Source organism: Lynx rufus, unplaced genomic scaffold (assembly GCF_022079265.1).
Source record: "Lynx rufus isolate CCGP_SWC_20201006 ecotype Redwood Valley unplaced genomic scaffold, mLynRuf1.p SCAF_16, whole genome shotgun sequence".
Classification (NCBI taxonomy): Eukaryota; Metazoa; Chordata; class Mammalia; order Carnivora; family Felidae; genus Lynx; species Lynx rufus.
The window spans coordinates 2,908,809-2,922,329 of record NW_025814830.1 but is presented as its reverse complement, the minus strand read 5'-3'; the positions used below and the strand labels follow the sequence as shown (position 1 = coordinate 2,922,329).

Below are 13,521 nucleotides of genomic sequence, written 5' to 3'. Positions count from 1 at the left end.
ATCAGAAGCTAGGGGAGGGACATAGGATGGTTTCTCTCTCAGCATCCAGAAGGAACACCCTGCTGACATCTTGACCTTGGACTTCTGGCCTCCAGAACTGTGGGAGAGTAACTTTTTTTTTAAGGTTTATTTATGATAGAGCAAGTGTAAATGGGGGAGGGGCACAGAGAGGAGGACAGAGGATCTGAAGGGGGCTCTGCACCGACAGCAGCGAGCTCGATGCGAGGCTTGAACTCACGAATTGTGAGATCATGACCCAAGCCGAAGTCAGACGCTTAATCGACTGAGCCACCCAGGCACCCCAACTTTCTATTAAGGGTGCCTCCCCTGGGATGGTTCTCAGACCACCCACTCTCCCTACACTTAGACTGCCCTCCTCGGTTCCCTTTCACTGAGGGGGTTCGAGGGGTGACCCACCAGCCCCCCGCTGTGGCTCCTCCCCCTCTCTCTAGCAGCCGGTATTTTTGCCAAAGACGCCACACCAGTATCTCCTAGCCAAAATGCCCTTCTTACAGCTGGACCCTTCCCGAAACTCCCGACCCAGATACAAGTTGAGAACTGATGACTGTTTAAAGACCCTAAGTTCTGGGGCGCCTGGGTGGCTCAGCCAGTTGTGCATCCAACTTTGGCTCAGGTCATGATCTCATGGTTCGCGAGTTCGAACCCCACGCTGGGTTATGCTCTGACAGTGCAGAGCCTGCTTCGGATCCTCTGTCCCCCTTTCTCTCTGCCCCTCCCCGACTCTCCCTCTCTCAAAAATAATACAATTTTTAAAAAATAAATTTAAATTTTGTTTTTAATTACAAAAAAAACAAAGACACTAAGTTCTGGGGTGGGTGGTTCTGATGCAGCAACACATGATCAGCAAAAACTCTCCATCACCTCTGGGGCCACCAGCCCCGTAACTTCTGCTTCCAGGTCCTGCCCTGCTCCCCAGGGAGTCCTGCCGGCCAGAGGCAGGGCTGGGGAGTGTGGGACGCCCCAACAAGCTTACTGATGTAGGGTGGGATGAGGGGGCAGCTGGGCAGGTCCTCCTTACTGGGGTCCACAGGGGGGATCTGGCTGTGGATTCTCTCTCCTGCTTGCTCTCTCTCTCTCTGCACCCCACTTCAAAATAAACTTAAAAAAAAAGGGGGGTGGAGGAAGAAACGGATCAAGAGTAAAGAAACAGAGACTAACTCTGGGCGGTAACACTTAAATGGAGCCCTGGAGGACGAGGAGGAGGTGGAAAGGTCCAGAGGTGGGCAGGGGGAGGGTCAAGGGACATTGAATGGTTACACACAGGCCGGTGTCCTTGTCAGTCAGTCCACAAGCACGCTTTTAGATGAAGCAAAACATTATCTCATTGGATCTGAAATGTGGGGCAAGACACGAACGTCATCAGGGACAGAAAATCCTTAAAATTTTGGAGCCCTGAAACGAGAGTCCAATTTCAGCTGCAAACTCTCTGTTGTGGGACAGGCAGAAAGAGCTACCCACTGGCAGAATTTCTCTTCAGCTTTCCAGCTGGAAAGACAGCTTACAAAGGAGCGTTGTTGATAGAAAACCACTCCTGGATTCGGACACCCCTCCTTTAAGCAAAGCGAGAAGAAACAAAACCCCCAAACATGGCGGAAAAGCATCCCATTCACACATAGAAGACAACGGATCGTCAAGTGCCTCGCGGGAACCTCAGCTGGATTTGGTGCTGCCCTTTGGGACCAAACCCAGTGTCTGAAGCATCCTGGTAGACTTGCCCCAGCAGCCATTTATGAATGTATTTGCTGGGCTCAAAACAGCAGGGCTCACCTAATGCCTGTTTCCCAGCTGGGAATGCTGCGGGTGTGGACGGTGCCCTAGTCCTGCCATGCTGGCTGGTGTCCAGCTGCTATGTAAACCGAGCAGGTGCCAACAGAGACTTGGAGGTGACTGTTTCCCCTTTCTAGGCAGGGGGTCAGCGAACTTGTAGGAACGAGGAGTTTTCCATGGTATATGTGCTCTTGGGAGCATGATTATTATTATTATTATTATTATTATTATTATTATTTTTAATGTTTATTTATTTTTGAGAGAGAGACAAAGAGCAAAAGTAGGGGAGGGGCGGAGAGAGAGGGAGATACAGAATCCAAAGCAGGCTCCAGGCTCTGAGCTGTCAGCAACAGAGCCCGACGCAAGGCTCGAACTTACAAACCGCGAGATCATGACCTGAGCCATAGCCAGACGCTTAACCGACTGAGCCACCCAGGCACCCCTATTATTATTTTTTTTAATGTTTGTTTATTTTTGAGAGAGAGAGAGCACGAGTGGGGGAAGAGCAGAGAGAGAGAGTGGGGGAGGACACAGGATCCGAAGCAGGCTTTGCGCTGACAGCGAGCTTGATGCAGGGCTCGAACTCACCAACCGCGAGATCACGACCTGAGCCGAAGCTGGATGCTCAACCGACTGAGCCACCCGGGCGCCCCAGACATGATTCTTCACACAGGATTCGGCTGCATCTGGTGGTTTCTGTGGAGCCCGCAACTAAGCCAGCGTGGATACGTACCATCTGATGTCAGAACACCCAGACCCCCTCAGACCCACATTTCCACACCTCCTCCTCCTCCTGCGGGACAGGAAAGGCTGCTATGGGAAGTGTGGTTTGTCTCCTGGAGTGCCCAGTAAACATAACCCCTCCCTCTCCACAGGCACTGTAGAGCCTGCGAGTTTTGTAGACTATGAGCCATCATTTTCTCATTCCTCGTTTTATCACAATCCCTATTGCAAGTACAGAGGTTATGACTTAAGACAGGGTGTTACTGTTATTTGGGCTCTTGGTGGCAAAAATTTAATTGTGAACAATGATTTCCTTTATTTTTATTTTGAGAGAAAGAGAGAGACACAGAGAGGGAGGGAGAGAGAGAATCCCAAGCAGGCTTCATGCTCAGCAGAGTCCGACTCGGGGCTCGATCTCACGACCGTGAGATCATGACCTGAGCAAAAATCAAGAGTCAGACGCGTAAACAACTGAGCCACCCAGGCGCCCCAACTAGGAGTAATTATTTTTTTAATGTTTATTTTTGAGAGACAGAGACAGAGACAGGGACAGAGTGTCAGCTGGGGAAGGGCAGAGAGACAGGGAGACACAGAATCCAAAAGAAGCCTCCAGGCTCTGAGCTGTCAGCACAGAGCACGACTCGGGGCTTGAACTCAGGAACCGTTGAGATCATGACCTGAGCCGAAGTCAGATGCTTAACCAAGTGAGCCACCTAGGTGCCCCTGAACAATTATTTTTTTTTTTAAAAGAACTTGGCAGCATAACTGTGTGACTATAGGTGTGAAAGCCTAAGAGTGTGTTCCTGTTACTTCTTCAAAAAACAGAAAAGGATCCATTCCACTAGTGTTGAAAGGTGAAACAGCTAGGATAAAATCAATTGCATATGGTTTCCCAAAGTTACGTAAGATTTCAAGAAAAAAAGTCTGACGTCTTAAACGGCAACCTTCACGCATGTTATGTGACTCAAATTAGCACACCCACATTTTCCAAGTGGCAGGTTTCCAAGTTTCATTTAATAAGATGTATGTGCGTTTGGAGAAAGCAGGCTCTGTCTGGCTGCCATGTTGTGTCTGTACATCCCTTAAGAGCCTATTATGACCCAGGAGACCCAGAGTCTCCCCCAAGGAGTCTGGACTCTCTGGTTCCGCCCAGGAAGTAGTCCCTTCCTCCTGGAGGGTTCCTAACATACTCCCCGCCCCTAGCTCTGTTTTTGGAGTCAGGCTGAGGGGGGCTGTGGTTTGAGGATGACAATGCCTAGCGCTCTCTCTGCCCCAACCCATGTTCATCAGGTCCCTCTTTCACGAAAAGGGAGAGGGCCTCCGGCCAACCTGTCACACACACTACTGACCCTCCCAGGCCCACACTCTCCAGAAAACACATGGCCAACCAGAGGGAGGATGCTGAAACCAAGCCGTCCGGAAGCCCCTCATTGCCAAGAAACTCTAACATTAGAAATGTGGTTCTTCTGTAAGAACGAAACCTATTTTCTTCTTCACGGGTAAGTTCTCTTTTGGGCTGGATCTGATCGGCTCAGACATACATGCCCCAGACCAGACTGTGTTCGCTCTAAAGCAACCCCTGAGCTTCCTGACGTACGTCCAAGAAGGTGGGAAACGTATCTGTATGTACAGACCCTGTTTTGTCTAAAAGAGGTCTTCAGAGTGGGGGGTAGACACAACTCCCCACACAGGACTGTACGTCTACTCTACTCCTCGAAGGTGACTCCTGGTCCATGTCGGGACATCCTGTATTCAGAACAACCAAAGCATTACAGCTTAGAGGAGCTAATTAAAAAAAAAAAAAAAAAAAAATTAACTGGAATGTTTTCAGGGACAAAGTTTTCAAGTGACACCGAATAAAACATTCAGGTAAAAAAACTAATGATCCCCATTAGACATGGTGTGCATTTTTCTCTTAGGTACTTAAAGCTTATGTGAATCGTGTCATAAAATAGTCATTCTATTAACAAACAATCCCCATCTCCTGTCACCTCATACAATGTATAATGACTTCTGGCTCTGAGTGACAAGAAAAAAATTTAATGTTGAAAAATGTCAGATGTCAATTTAAATTTTTAAAAATATTTGTTTATTCATTTATTTTATTCTATTTTTTTAATACATTTATTTTTGAGACAGAGAGAGACGGAGCATGAACGGGGAAGGGTCAGAGAGAGAGGGAGACACAGAATCTGAAACAGGCTCCAGGCTCTGAGCTGTCAGCACACAGCCCGATGCGGGGCTCGAACTCACGGACCGCGAGATCATGCCCTGAGCTGAAATCGGCCGCTTAACCGACTGAGCCACCCAGGCGCCCCTCTATTCATTTATTTTAAAAGAGAGAGAGAGAGGGGCGCCTGGGTGGCGCAGTCGGTTAAGCGTCCGACTTCAGCCAGGTCACGATCTCGCGGTCCGTGAGTTCGAGCCCCGCGTCAGGCTCTGGGCTGATGGCTCGGAGCCTGGAGCCTGTTTCCGATTCTGTGTCTCCCTCTCTCTCTGCCCCTCCCCCGTTCATGCTCTGTCTCTCTCTGTCCCCAAAAAAATAAATAAACGTTGAAAAAAAAAAGAGAGAGAGAGAGAGTGCATGCGTGTGCAGGGAACGGGCAGAGAGAAGTCCAAGCAGGCTCTGTGCTGTCAGCGCAGAGCCAGATGCGGGGCTCGATCCCACAACCCTGGGATCACGACTTGAGCCGAAATCAAGAGTCGGACATTCAACTGCCTGAGCCACCCAGGCACCCCAACAATTTCCCCTAATCTAAACCAACACTAAGCTTTTAGGGTTTATAAACTAATGTAATCCACAAAGGGAGTCCTGACCTTAATTGAACACTAACCCAGTGTGGATCCATTTCATCTTCAAAGCCACCCTTTGACTTCACAGATAAGGTCACTGAGGTCTAAAGTCACTCAGATGTAAGAAAAGAGCATGAATCTGAGTCTAGGCCTGTGTGTGATTCCAAAGTTCTTTCCACTGCCTGGTTGAGGGTGTCTTGGGGGCTGAAGGTGACAGAGGTCAGGAAAGGCTTCCCCAAAGAGGTAGCATTCTGCGTAGTTCCAGAAGGGTAAGTAGGCATTCAACACCAATGCCAAGTGATGGAAAGGCACTCTAGGCAGAGGGGGAAGGAGTCACCAGAGAGCTTGGCACGCGTAAGTAGCGGAGGTGATGGCAGCCAGATCTACGGAGCACCTACTGTGGCCCAAGAGCTGTTACAAGTATTCATCAAGTGTGCCCTCTTCTCAACCTCAGGACTACTGACATTTTGGGCATGTTAGTTCTTTGCTATTGGGGCTGTCCTGTGTGTTTGAGATTTATAACACTGCTGGATGCCAGTATGCCTCAACCCCAGGTGTGACAACCAAAACTGTCCCTGCCAAATGTCCTCTGGGGGCCAAAATCATCTCAGATTGAGAACCACTGCTCTCATCATGTGAAGGCTGTACCATTATTATTTCTACCTTACAGGTGAGAATATGTAAGCTGTCCACAGTTACACAACCAGGTTGGTAATCCCACGATCAGAACCAAGCTGTTCTGTCTTTAACCACAATACCACGTGGCAAGTTTCCTGCCTGGGCTTCATGCTCACTGGGGTACAGATCACAGTAGGGGACAAGAAAGGAGAGGTAAGCCAGCAACAGCTCAGCACGGGCCTTGAGTACCTTGCCTGGTCTGTACGAGGCCTTGTGCCTAGACGCTGGGACCCAGATGCAAATCCAACCGAAGCCCTCTTTCAAGGAGCTCCCAACCCAAAGAGACACTGAAACAGTCACAGTCACAGCCCAAGGTGACGGGGCCTCTGACAAAGTGAGCCTAGAGGTGGCTTGTTAACGCAGTGCAAGGTAGGATGGGTCCCGCAGTCTACCTGGAAAAAGTACATCCACATGGCTACTCGGATGACAAACAGGAATCAGTGTGGTGGGGAGGAGGGGTGAGGGAGGGAGGGTCTTCAGGAAGAGAGGACAAAACGTGCAAACACCTGGCAGAAAAGTTACTTCGCTGGCGATTGTGGGGGACCTGCCAGAATCTCGGGGATGGGAGAGGCTAAAAAGTCATCAAGGGCATGGTTGCAAACACCAGGCTGAGGGATTCGACCTTACCCTGCAGGTGATGAGAGCTAGTCATCTGCCCTCTCCAGAAACCCCCAACACCAACTTACAGTCTTTTCCACTGGAATATTAATTAACATGTTGCAGCAAACAAAACATAAAAATGTTTGCAAAACATCCGTGAGGAACCTCTGCCCAAACTGTGCCAGCTTGCTGGTGAATGTGGCCACTAAGGGCTACAGGGACTGGTCCCATTCTCAACACTCCCAATCACTGCCACCCCAGGGAAGTGACATAAGGGACCAGCACACCCCCACCCCAAACACTTATTAAGCACCAAGCACTGACCTTCATGCTTTATATGATGTTTTTAAATATACTTTTTAATGTTTATTTTTGAGAGAGAGGAGAGAGACAGAGCACAATTGGGGCAGGGGCAGAGAGAGAGAGGGAGACACAGAATCTGAAGCAGGCTCCAGGCTCTGAGCTGTCAGCACAGAGCCTGACACAGAGCTCGCACTCACGAATCGCAAGATCATGACCTGAGCCGAAATCGGTCGCTTAACCGACTGAGCCACCCAGGCACTCCCAAGCTTTACATGTTAACTCATTTACCTCTTTATCCCAACAACTGCTTTATCACCCCCACAGAGGACACTGAGGCACAGAAAGGTTCAAGGTCGCATGACTAAGCAAGTGGCGCAGGCTGTCTTTCACATCCTCTTGCTGCCAATGACGTCTAGTCTTGAGGGTAATCCTTGTTATTAACTTCTCACTCAAAAGTATACAGGTGATGTTGAGATCTACTCAAACATTTAATTAGAGAAACTTGCAAAGTAGGAGACTAAAACCAACACAGAAACACCTGAATTTGTATACTAGTTTGGGGGCAGAAAAATGAATGTACACACAGAAGAATACCACTCAGGCCAGCGTTCCTCGGCTTTGGCACTATCGTTTCAAACTGGATAATTCTTTGCAGTGAGAGGCCAGCCTGTGCACCCTGTGTTCAGCACCACCGTTGGCCTCTACCTACCAAACACCAGTCCCACCCTTGCCCTGGTCCCTGGTTGTGACAACCAAACACGTCTCCAGATAGTGCCAAATGTTCCCTGGGGCACAAAACCACCCCAAACTGAGGACTGGCTTAAAAACTGTCAGTTTTGAAACTCTTCATCTCCTTTCTTGAAAAGAAATATGAGGCTTGGTCCCCAAAGAGAAGCCGACCTTGATTACGAGAATTAAATGGGAGGAGAATAATGAAAGTTTACTGTTTGGCGCATACACACGTGCCATATTAACTCATTTATGTTCACAAACAGCCTGTGGGGCAGCCTCTGTTGTTAGGCGCACTTTATAGAGGAGGAATGTGAGACGGTACGTGCCGAGCACATGCTAATTGCTCAGCGAGCGCAGTTCTTTCCCCCATGTCCTGGCTAGCGGCACTTGTAACCTCTGGGTTCCCGCAGCCCCTGACATCTGGTCCCTCCACATCAAGCTTCATCACCCTCAACTCCCCACCCAGGCATGACACTCGTGTGTCCCCGAGGGCAGGACCCGGCACACAGGAAGCCTCAGGAAATCACTAACGTAGGAGCCCGATAACCAGGGTTCAACCCTCGCGACAGCTTCAGATACTCAAATGTGCCCCAGCACCCGGGAGAGTGCTCGGTTTTTTGCTTTCGGAGGCTTGTGCCCTCGGAAACCCTCCGTGTCTTGGGGCTCACCTGTCCTCCATCTCGAGCTCTGCCTTCAACTCCACAAGGCTGGAGGTGCGCGCACTCGTCCGTGCGCTACACCTGAGCGTAGCTGCCCACTGGGTTCCGCCCCCAGCCCGGTACCCGCGTGGGGAACCGCAAACCGCCCGTCGTCGGCTCCGCGGACGCACGGCGCCCCCAGCCCGCACCGCCGCGGCTCTGGGAACCCGCGCGCACCCACTCCCACGCCTGCGGGCGGAGCGCGTAAAAGCCCACTTCGTGCACCCTGCGCCGGGCGCCGCAGCCCAAGCCTTGCAATGTGCGGTTGCACGCGCGGCCTCTCCCTTGCGTGCCCTTATCCCTCTCTTCCCCCCACCCCGACAACTCTCCAGTCGCACCAGAAATTCTATCATACTTCCATAAGAGCAGAAAATCTGGAAAGCATTCATTCCTTCCCTAGAATAAAGTGCACAGTGCACGGCGGCACACAGAATTCAGACGGCCCACCTGTTTTTGCGCAGGCGCAGACGGGGGACGTGCCGGCCTGGCCGGGAGCACTCTGGGAGCCTTGGGCGGAGAGCGTGACGTCACGGCGAGGTTGGCAGCGTGTGCGCCCAGCTGGTCTCGCAGCTGAAGGCGAGGCGGGCCAAGCCGCCGCGCCGGCACCTGGGAGTCGTGGGCGGGTAAACCCAAAGCCTTCTGGGAATCGTAGTCCCTCCACAGGCTTCCGCGTTTTCTCGGAGCCTGGACTTCCCAGCGCGGGTTCTACTCACGTGAGTTTCCCCTCCTCAGCGGGCCGATCTCCGCTCTTTGTCGTGCTGCGGTGTAGGAGTTGAGGGTCTCCATCTTACCTTCCCACGCATTCCGGTAGGCATCCCTGGAGAGATGGCACCGCTCTCCGCGATCCTCCAACGCCTGTGTCCCGTGCCCCTGCTGACCCGCTTTGGAGCCTGTCTAGGTTCTGATTCCTAGCTTCCACCCTCAACCTGAGGGCGGTTCGAACGCAGCCTCCTCTGCCCTGATTACAATCTAGAGTGATCAGGGCTGGCCTGGGGGGTGTCAGGCGGCCATGAGAGCCCAGAGGAGGCGCCAGACCCAGCTCAGGTTTCAGGAAAGACTTCAGAGCAAACAAAGGACCTCCAAATTACCATGCCCAAACAAAGTTGCAGATTCTCTGGACTAAACCTACGCCTCTCGCAGTATTTCCCTATTCTTCCCTCTTTCCCACGTCCTCCCCATGAAATGGTCCCACTATCCTTGCAAGTGCTGAAGGCAGAACCTTGAAGTCAGTCCTCTGTTTCTCTCATCTATTGCCTCGTTCAACCAAGTCTCGTGTGAGTCCACCCTACTCTATTTCCAGAAGAGATCCAGAATCTGACCACTTCTCTCCACTTCCACTGCCTCTACTCGGCCCTTAGCCACATTACGGCTCATCTGGACCATTGTAGGAGCCTCCTCACTGGTCTACCGGTGTCTGCCCTCGCCACTCTCCACTCTCTGTTCCCACGCAGCAGCCTGAGGCATCCTGTCAAAATATAAATCACATCCTATCACTCCACAGCTTTCAACCATCTAACGGTTCTCAGCTGATTCAGAATAAAATCCAACCTTTTCACCCTGCCAGCCTCCAAGCCCCCGATCTTCTCTTGTCCTCACCCATAACTCACTTTCCAAACAACTGAATATAGGCCCTTCCCTTCAGGTCCTTTGCCTTTGCTATTAACTATCTGGAACATTCTTCCCACCCTGATCTAATTGCCTGACTCCTTCTCATCCTTCTGGCCCCAGTTCAGAGGATAATTCCCTCATATTACTCCTTATATTTGTCAAGTGTCTTGGTTATTTACTTATCATGGGTTGGCTCCTCCCCTAGAACGTCGTGCCTGCAACCTTTCCTATTTTGTTCACTGCTGTTCCAGTATCGAACGCATTTTGGGTAGATGGGAGGCAATGAATGGATACCTGTTGAATGAAGGAATGAATGATGAAAAGCTTACGCTGAGACTTGAAGATGCCAATCCTGCACATGTGCTGGGAGAGGGTTCCAGGTAATGGGTATATGCACTCTGGGCGCTATCCAGGCAGGCTTCCCGGAGGCATCGACCCCGCAATCCGGAAGCCGCACGTAACCTGCCTCCCCTCTCTCCCTGTCCAGGGGCAGCCAACTCCTCCCCGCCCGCCCGGAACCCGCGATGCCCGCCCCGCAGTGCGCCTCCTGCCACGTGGCGCGCGCCGCCCTCCGCCGCCCGCGCTCCGGCCAAGCGCTGTGCGGCGCCTGCTTCTGCGCCGCCTTCGAGGCCGAGGTGCTGCACACGGTGCTGGCGGGCCGCCTGCTGCCGCCCGGCGCCGTGGTGGCCGTGGGCGCCTCCGGCGGCAAGGACTCCACGGTGCTGGCGCACGTGCTGCGCGAGCTGGCGCCGCGCCTGGGCGTCTCGCTGCGCCTGGTGGCCGTGGACGAGGGCATCGGCGGCTACCGGGACGCGGCGCTGGCGGCCGTGCGGCGCCAGGCGGCGCGCTGGGACCTCCCGCTCACCGTCGTGGCCTACGCCGACCTCTTCGGGGGCTGGACGATGGACGCCGTGGCCCGCAGCACGGCCGGCTCCGGCCGCAGCCGCGCCTGCTGCACCTTCTGCGGGGTCCTGCGGCGCCGCGCGCTGGAGGAAGGGGCGCGCCTCGTGGGAGCCACGCACATCGTGACGGGTGAGCGCGGGCGCCGCAGCCGAGGGGCGCGGGGCGGGCGCTGCAAGGGGGCTGGGCGCGTGCCCAGCAAGGGGTGAAGCAGACGCCGGGGGTGCCCGAAGCGGGGGATCTCCACGAGAAGGGGGTGCGCACGCCCGCTGAGGGTGCGTGGGCAGAGTGTGCGCGCGCCGGGGCTGGGCGCGGCAAGCCTTGAGTCACTGCCTTCGCTTTGGCCGTGGAGGGGTGCAGGGGTGCTCTCCGGGGGCTGGGGCTGTGTTCCCTGCAGTTTTCAAAATGACATTCTCTGTGTCCCTTCACAAAAGGAGGCGAGTGAAGTGACACCACCCATCAGAAGCCATCTGTAGTCCGAAACGCAACTCTTTAGACCCCCCTTCTCTGTCGGCCTCCTCTCTGAGAACTTGAGAACTTACTCTCTCCCAACCGTTGCTTCAACACGTGATTGTTGACCATCTCCTCTGTACCAGACGCTTTGTAGCCTCGAGCAATACCTAACCTCGGTTACCTCATCTGTAAAACGGGGTTATTAATAATATCGAGGTCCCAGGGTCGTTGGGAATAAAGTGAGTTCTGTGTGAGGCACTTAGACCAGAGACTGGTGCAGTCAGCAGACCTTACAGAGATGTTTGCGTCCTGATGCTGCCCAAGACAGCCTCTGCCCCTGCCCTCCCATCATGTCCATAATTATAACCCGGTAAATGCTGCTAAGGAAAAATCACACAGACTTTGCCAGTTTATAACAGGAGGACCCAGTGAAGGGGGAAGCCTGGAGTTAGGAAGTGGTTCCTGAGTGAGCCTGACCTGAAGGCCGCCTGAGTAACCAGTGAAGGGGAGACCCAGTTGTTGGGGTCTGAGCAGAGGAGGTGGCTGGTGCAAAGGCCCTGAGGAGGGGAAGTGTGGCCAACTGGAGAAGCCCCAAGAAGACCAGTGTCTGTCGGACCAGACAGACTCAAGTATAAGACGACAAGATCCAGAATACGTAGACGTTTATGGTGACTGTTGAGTAAATACTGCAGCTCTCGCTGGCCTTCCTGCACGCGGTGATCCGCATTCCCCGGCACTGGGACAGCAGCCTACTTGACAACCTCCACTGACCGTTAGAGGCCGCTTTGACTTCTCCGGTGCCGGTGCCGTGTGACGTACACCTTCAACTGAGACTGAAAAGATATTTGTAGCATAAAGCACTTCTACTACCCTCCTGAAAAAGCAGCTGGCACAGGGCCTGGTTGGCGATAAGTGGGTGGCAAATGAGGGCACCCCGGGTTGCCTCCTGGAGGCCTGTGTGTCCCCTCTCCTTTCTCACTGTGCCCACCGCCCACCTCAACCGGGCTGTCGCGCGGTGCCCAGGGGTCTCCATGGCCCTGTCCGGCCCTCCCTGCTGTTCTCCACGCACCCCCCCCCCATCTCTCTCCCGGTCCTGGCATCCTGCAGTGTCTGGGGGTGGGGTGGGGGTCTCCAGCCCGGGTCGCCCACTCTGTGCCGCTCTCCAGGGCCCCTCCCCGTCCGTCTGGGTCCCTGCTGCCCCACGGCGGCGCCCCCATCTCACCGGCTCCCCGTCTCTCTCCCCCAGGCCACAACGCCGACGACATGGCGGAGACCGTGCTCATGAACTTCCTGCGGGGCGACGCGGGGCGGCTGGCCCGGGGCGGGGGCCTGGGCTCGCGGGGCGAGGGGGGCGCGCTGCCGCGCTGCCGCCCCCTGCAGCTGGCCTCGCAGAAGGAGGTGGTGCTGTACGCGCACTTCCGCCGCCTCGACTACTTCTCGGAGGAGTGCGTCTACGCGCCCGAGGCCTTCCGCGGCCACGCGCGCCACCTGCTCAAGCTCCTGGAGGCGGCGCGGCCGTCGGCGGCGCTGGACCTGGTGCACTCGGCCGAGCGCCTGGCCTTGGCCCCGGCCGCGCGGCCCCCGCCCCCCGGCGCCTGCTCCCGCTGCGGGGCGCTGGCCAGCCGCGCGCTCTGCCAGGCCTGCGCCCTCCTGGACGGGCTGCAGCGCGGCCGGCCCCGCCTGGCCATCGGCAAGGGCCGCGGGGGGCGCGACGAGGAGGGGTCGTCGGGGCCGCCACCCCCGCCTCCCAGCGACCCCGGCTCTGCGCCGGGCCCCGCCGCCGGGGGGTGCGGGGCTGCCTGTAAAGAGCGCTGCGAATAAACCCAAGGGACCTCCGCCCGGGCTTCGGTGCGAGGCTGGGAGGGGGACGGACGGGACCGGTCGCCGTCGACCCCGCAGAAGCTGGGGGCCGGGACTCCTGGGTCTGAGGGAGGAGGGGCTGGGGGCCGGGACTTCCGGGTCTGAGGGAGGAGGGGCTGGGGACCCGAACTGGGTCTGAGGGAGGAGGGGTTGGGGGCCGGGACCCCTGGGTCTGAAGGAGGAGGGGCTGGGGATCAGGACTCCTGGGTCTGAGGGAGGAGGGGCTGGGGGTCAGGACTCCAGGGTCTGAGGGAGGAGAGGCTGGGGGCCGGGACTCCTGGGTCTGAGGGAGGAAGAACAGGGGCCAGGACTCCTGGGTCTGAGGGAGGAAGAACAGGGGCCAGGACTCCAGGGTCTGAGGGAGGAGGGGCTGGGGGCCAGGACT

The 13,521-nt window shown here is 55.0% G+C and overlaps 1 protein-coding gene across 4 annotated transcripts; it reads left to right on the top strand.

Annotated features, from left to right (window-relative positions):
* The first annotated feature begins 3,965 nt into the window (after window positions 1-3,965).
* LOC124510832 (cytoplasmic tRNA 2-thiolation protein 1-like) lies at window positions 3,966-13,112 on the top strand. Of its 4 annotated transcripts, none has more exons than XM_047077505.1 (3): window positions 3,966-4,118; window positions 10,411-10,955; window positions 12,523-13,112. In XM_047077505.1, the coding sequence occupies exons 2-3, from the start codon at window positions 10,448-10,450 to the stop codon at window positions 13,095-13,097; spliced, it is 1,083 nt and encodes a 360-aa protein (XP_046933461.1). In that variant the 5' UTR covers window positions 3,966-4,118; window positions 10,411-10,447; the 3' UTR covers window positions 13,098-13,112. The 4 variants fall into 4 exon arrangements, with proteins under 4 accessions (XP_046933461.1, XP_046933459.1, XP_046933460.1 ...); XM_047077503.1 differs by lacking the exon at window positions 3,966-4,118 and adding an exon at window positions 8,971-9,122; XM_047077504.1 differs by lacking the exon at window positions 3,966-4,118 and adding an exon at window positions 8,992-9,028.
* The last annotated feature ends 409 nt before the right edge of the window (window positions 13,113-13,521 follow it).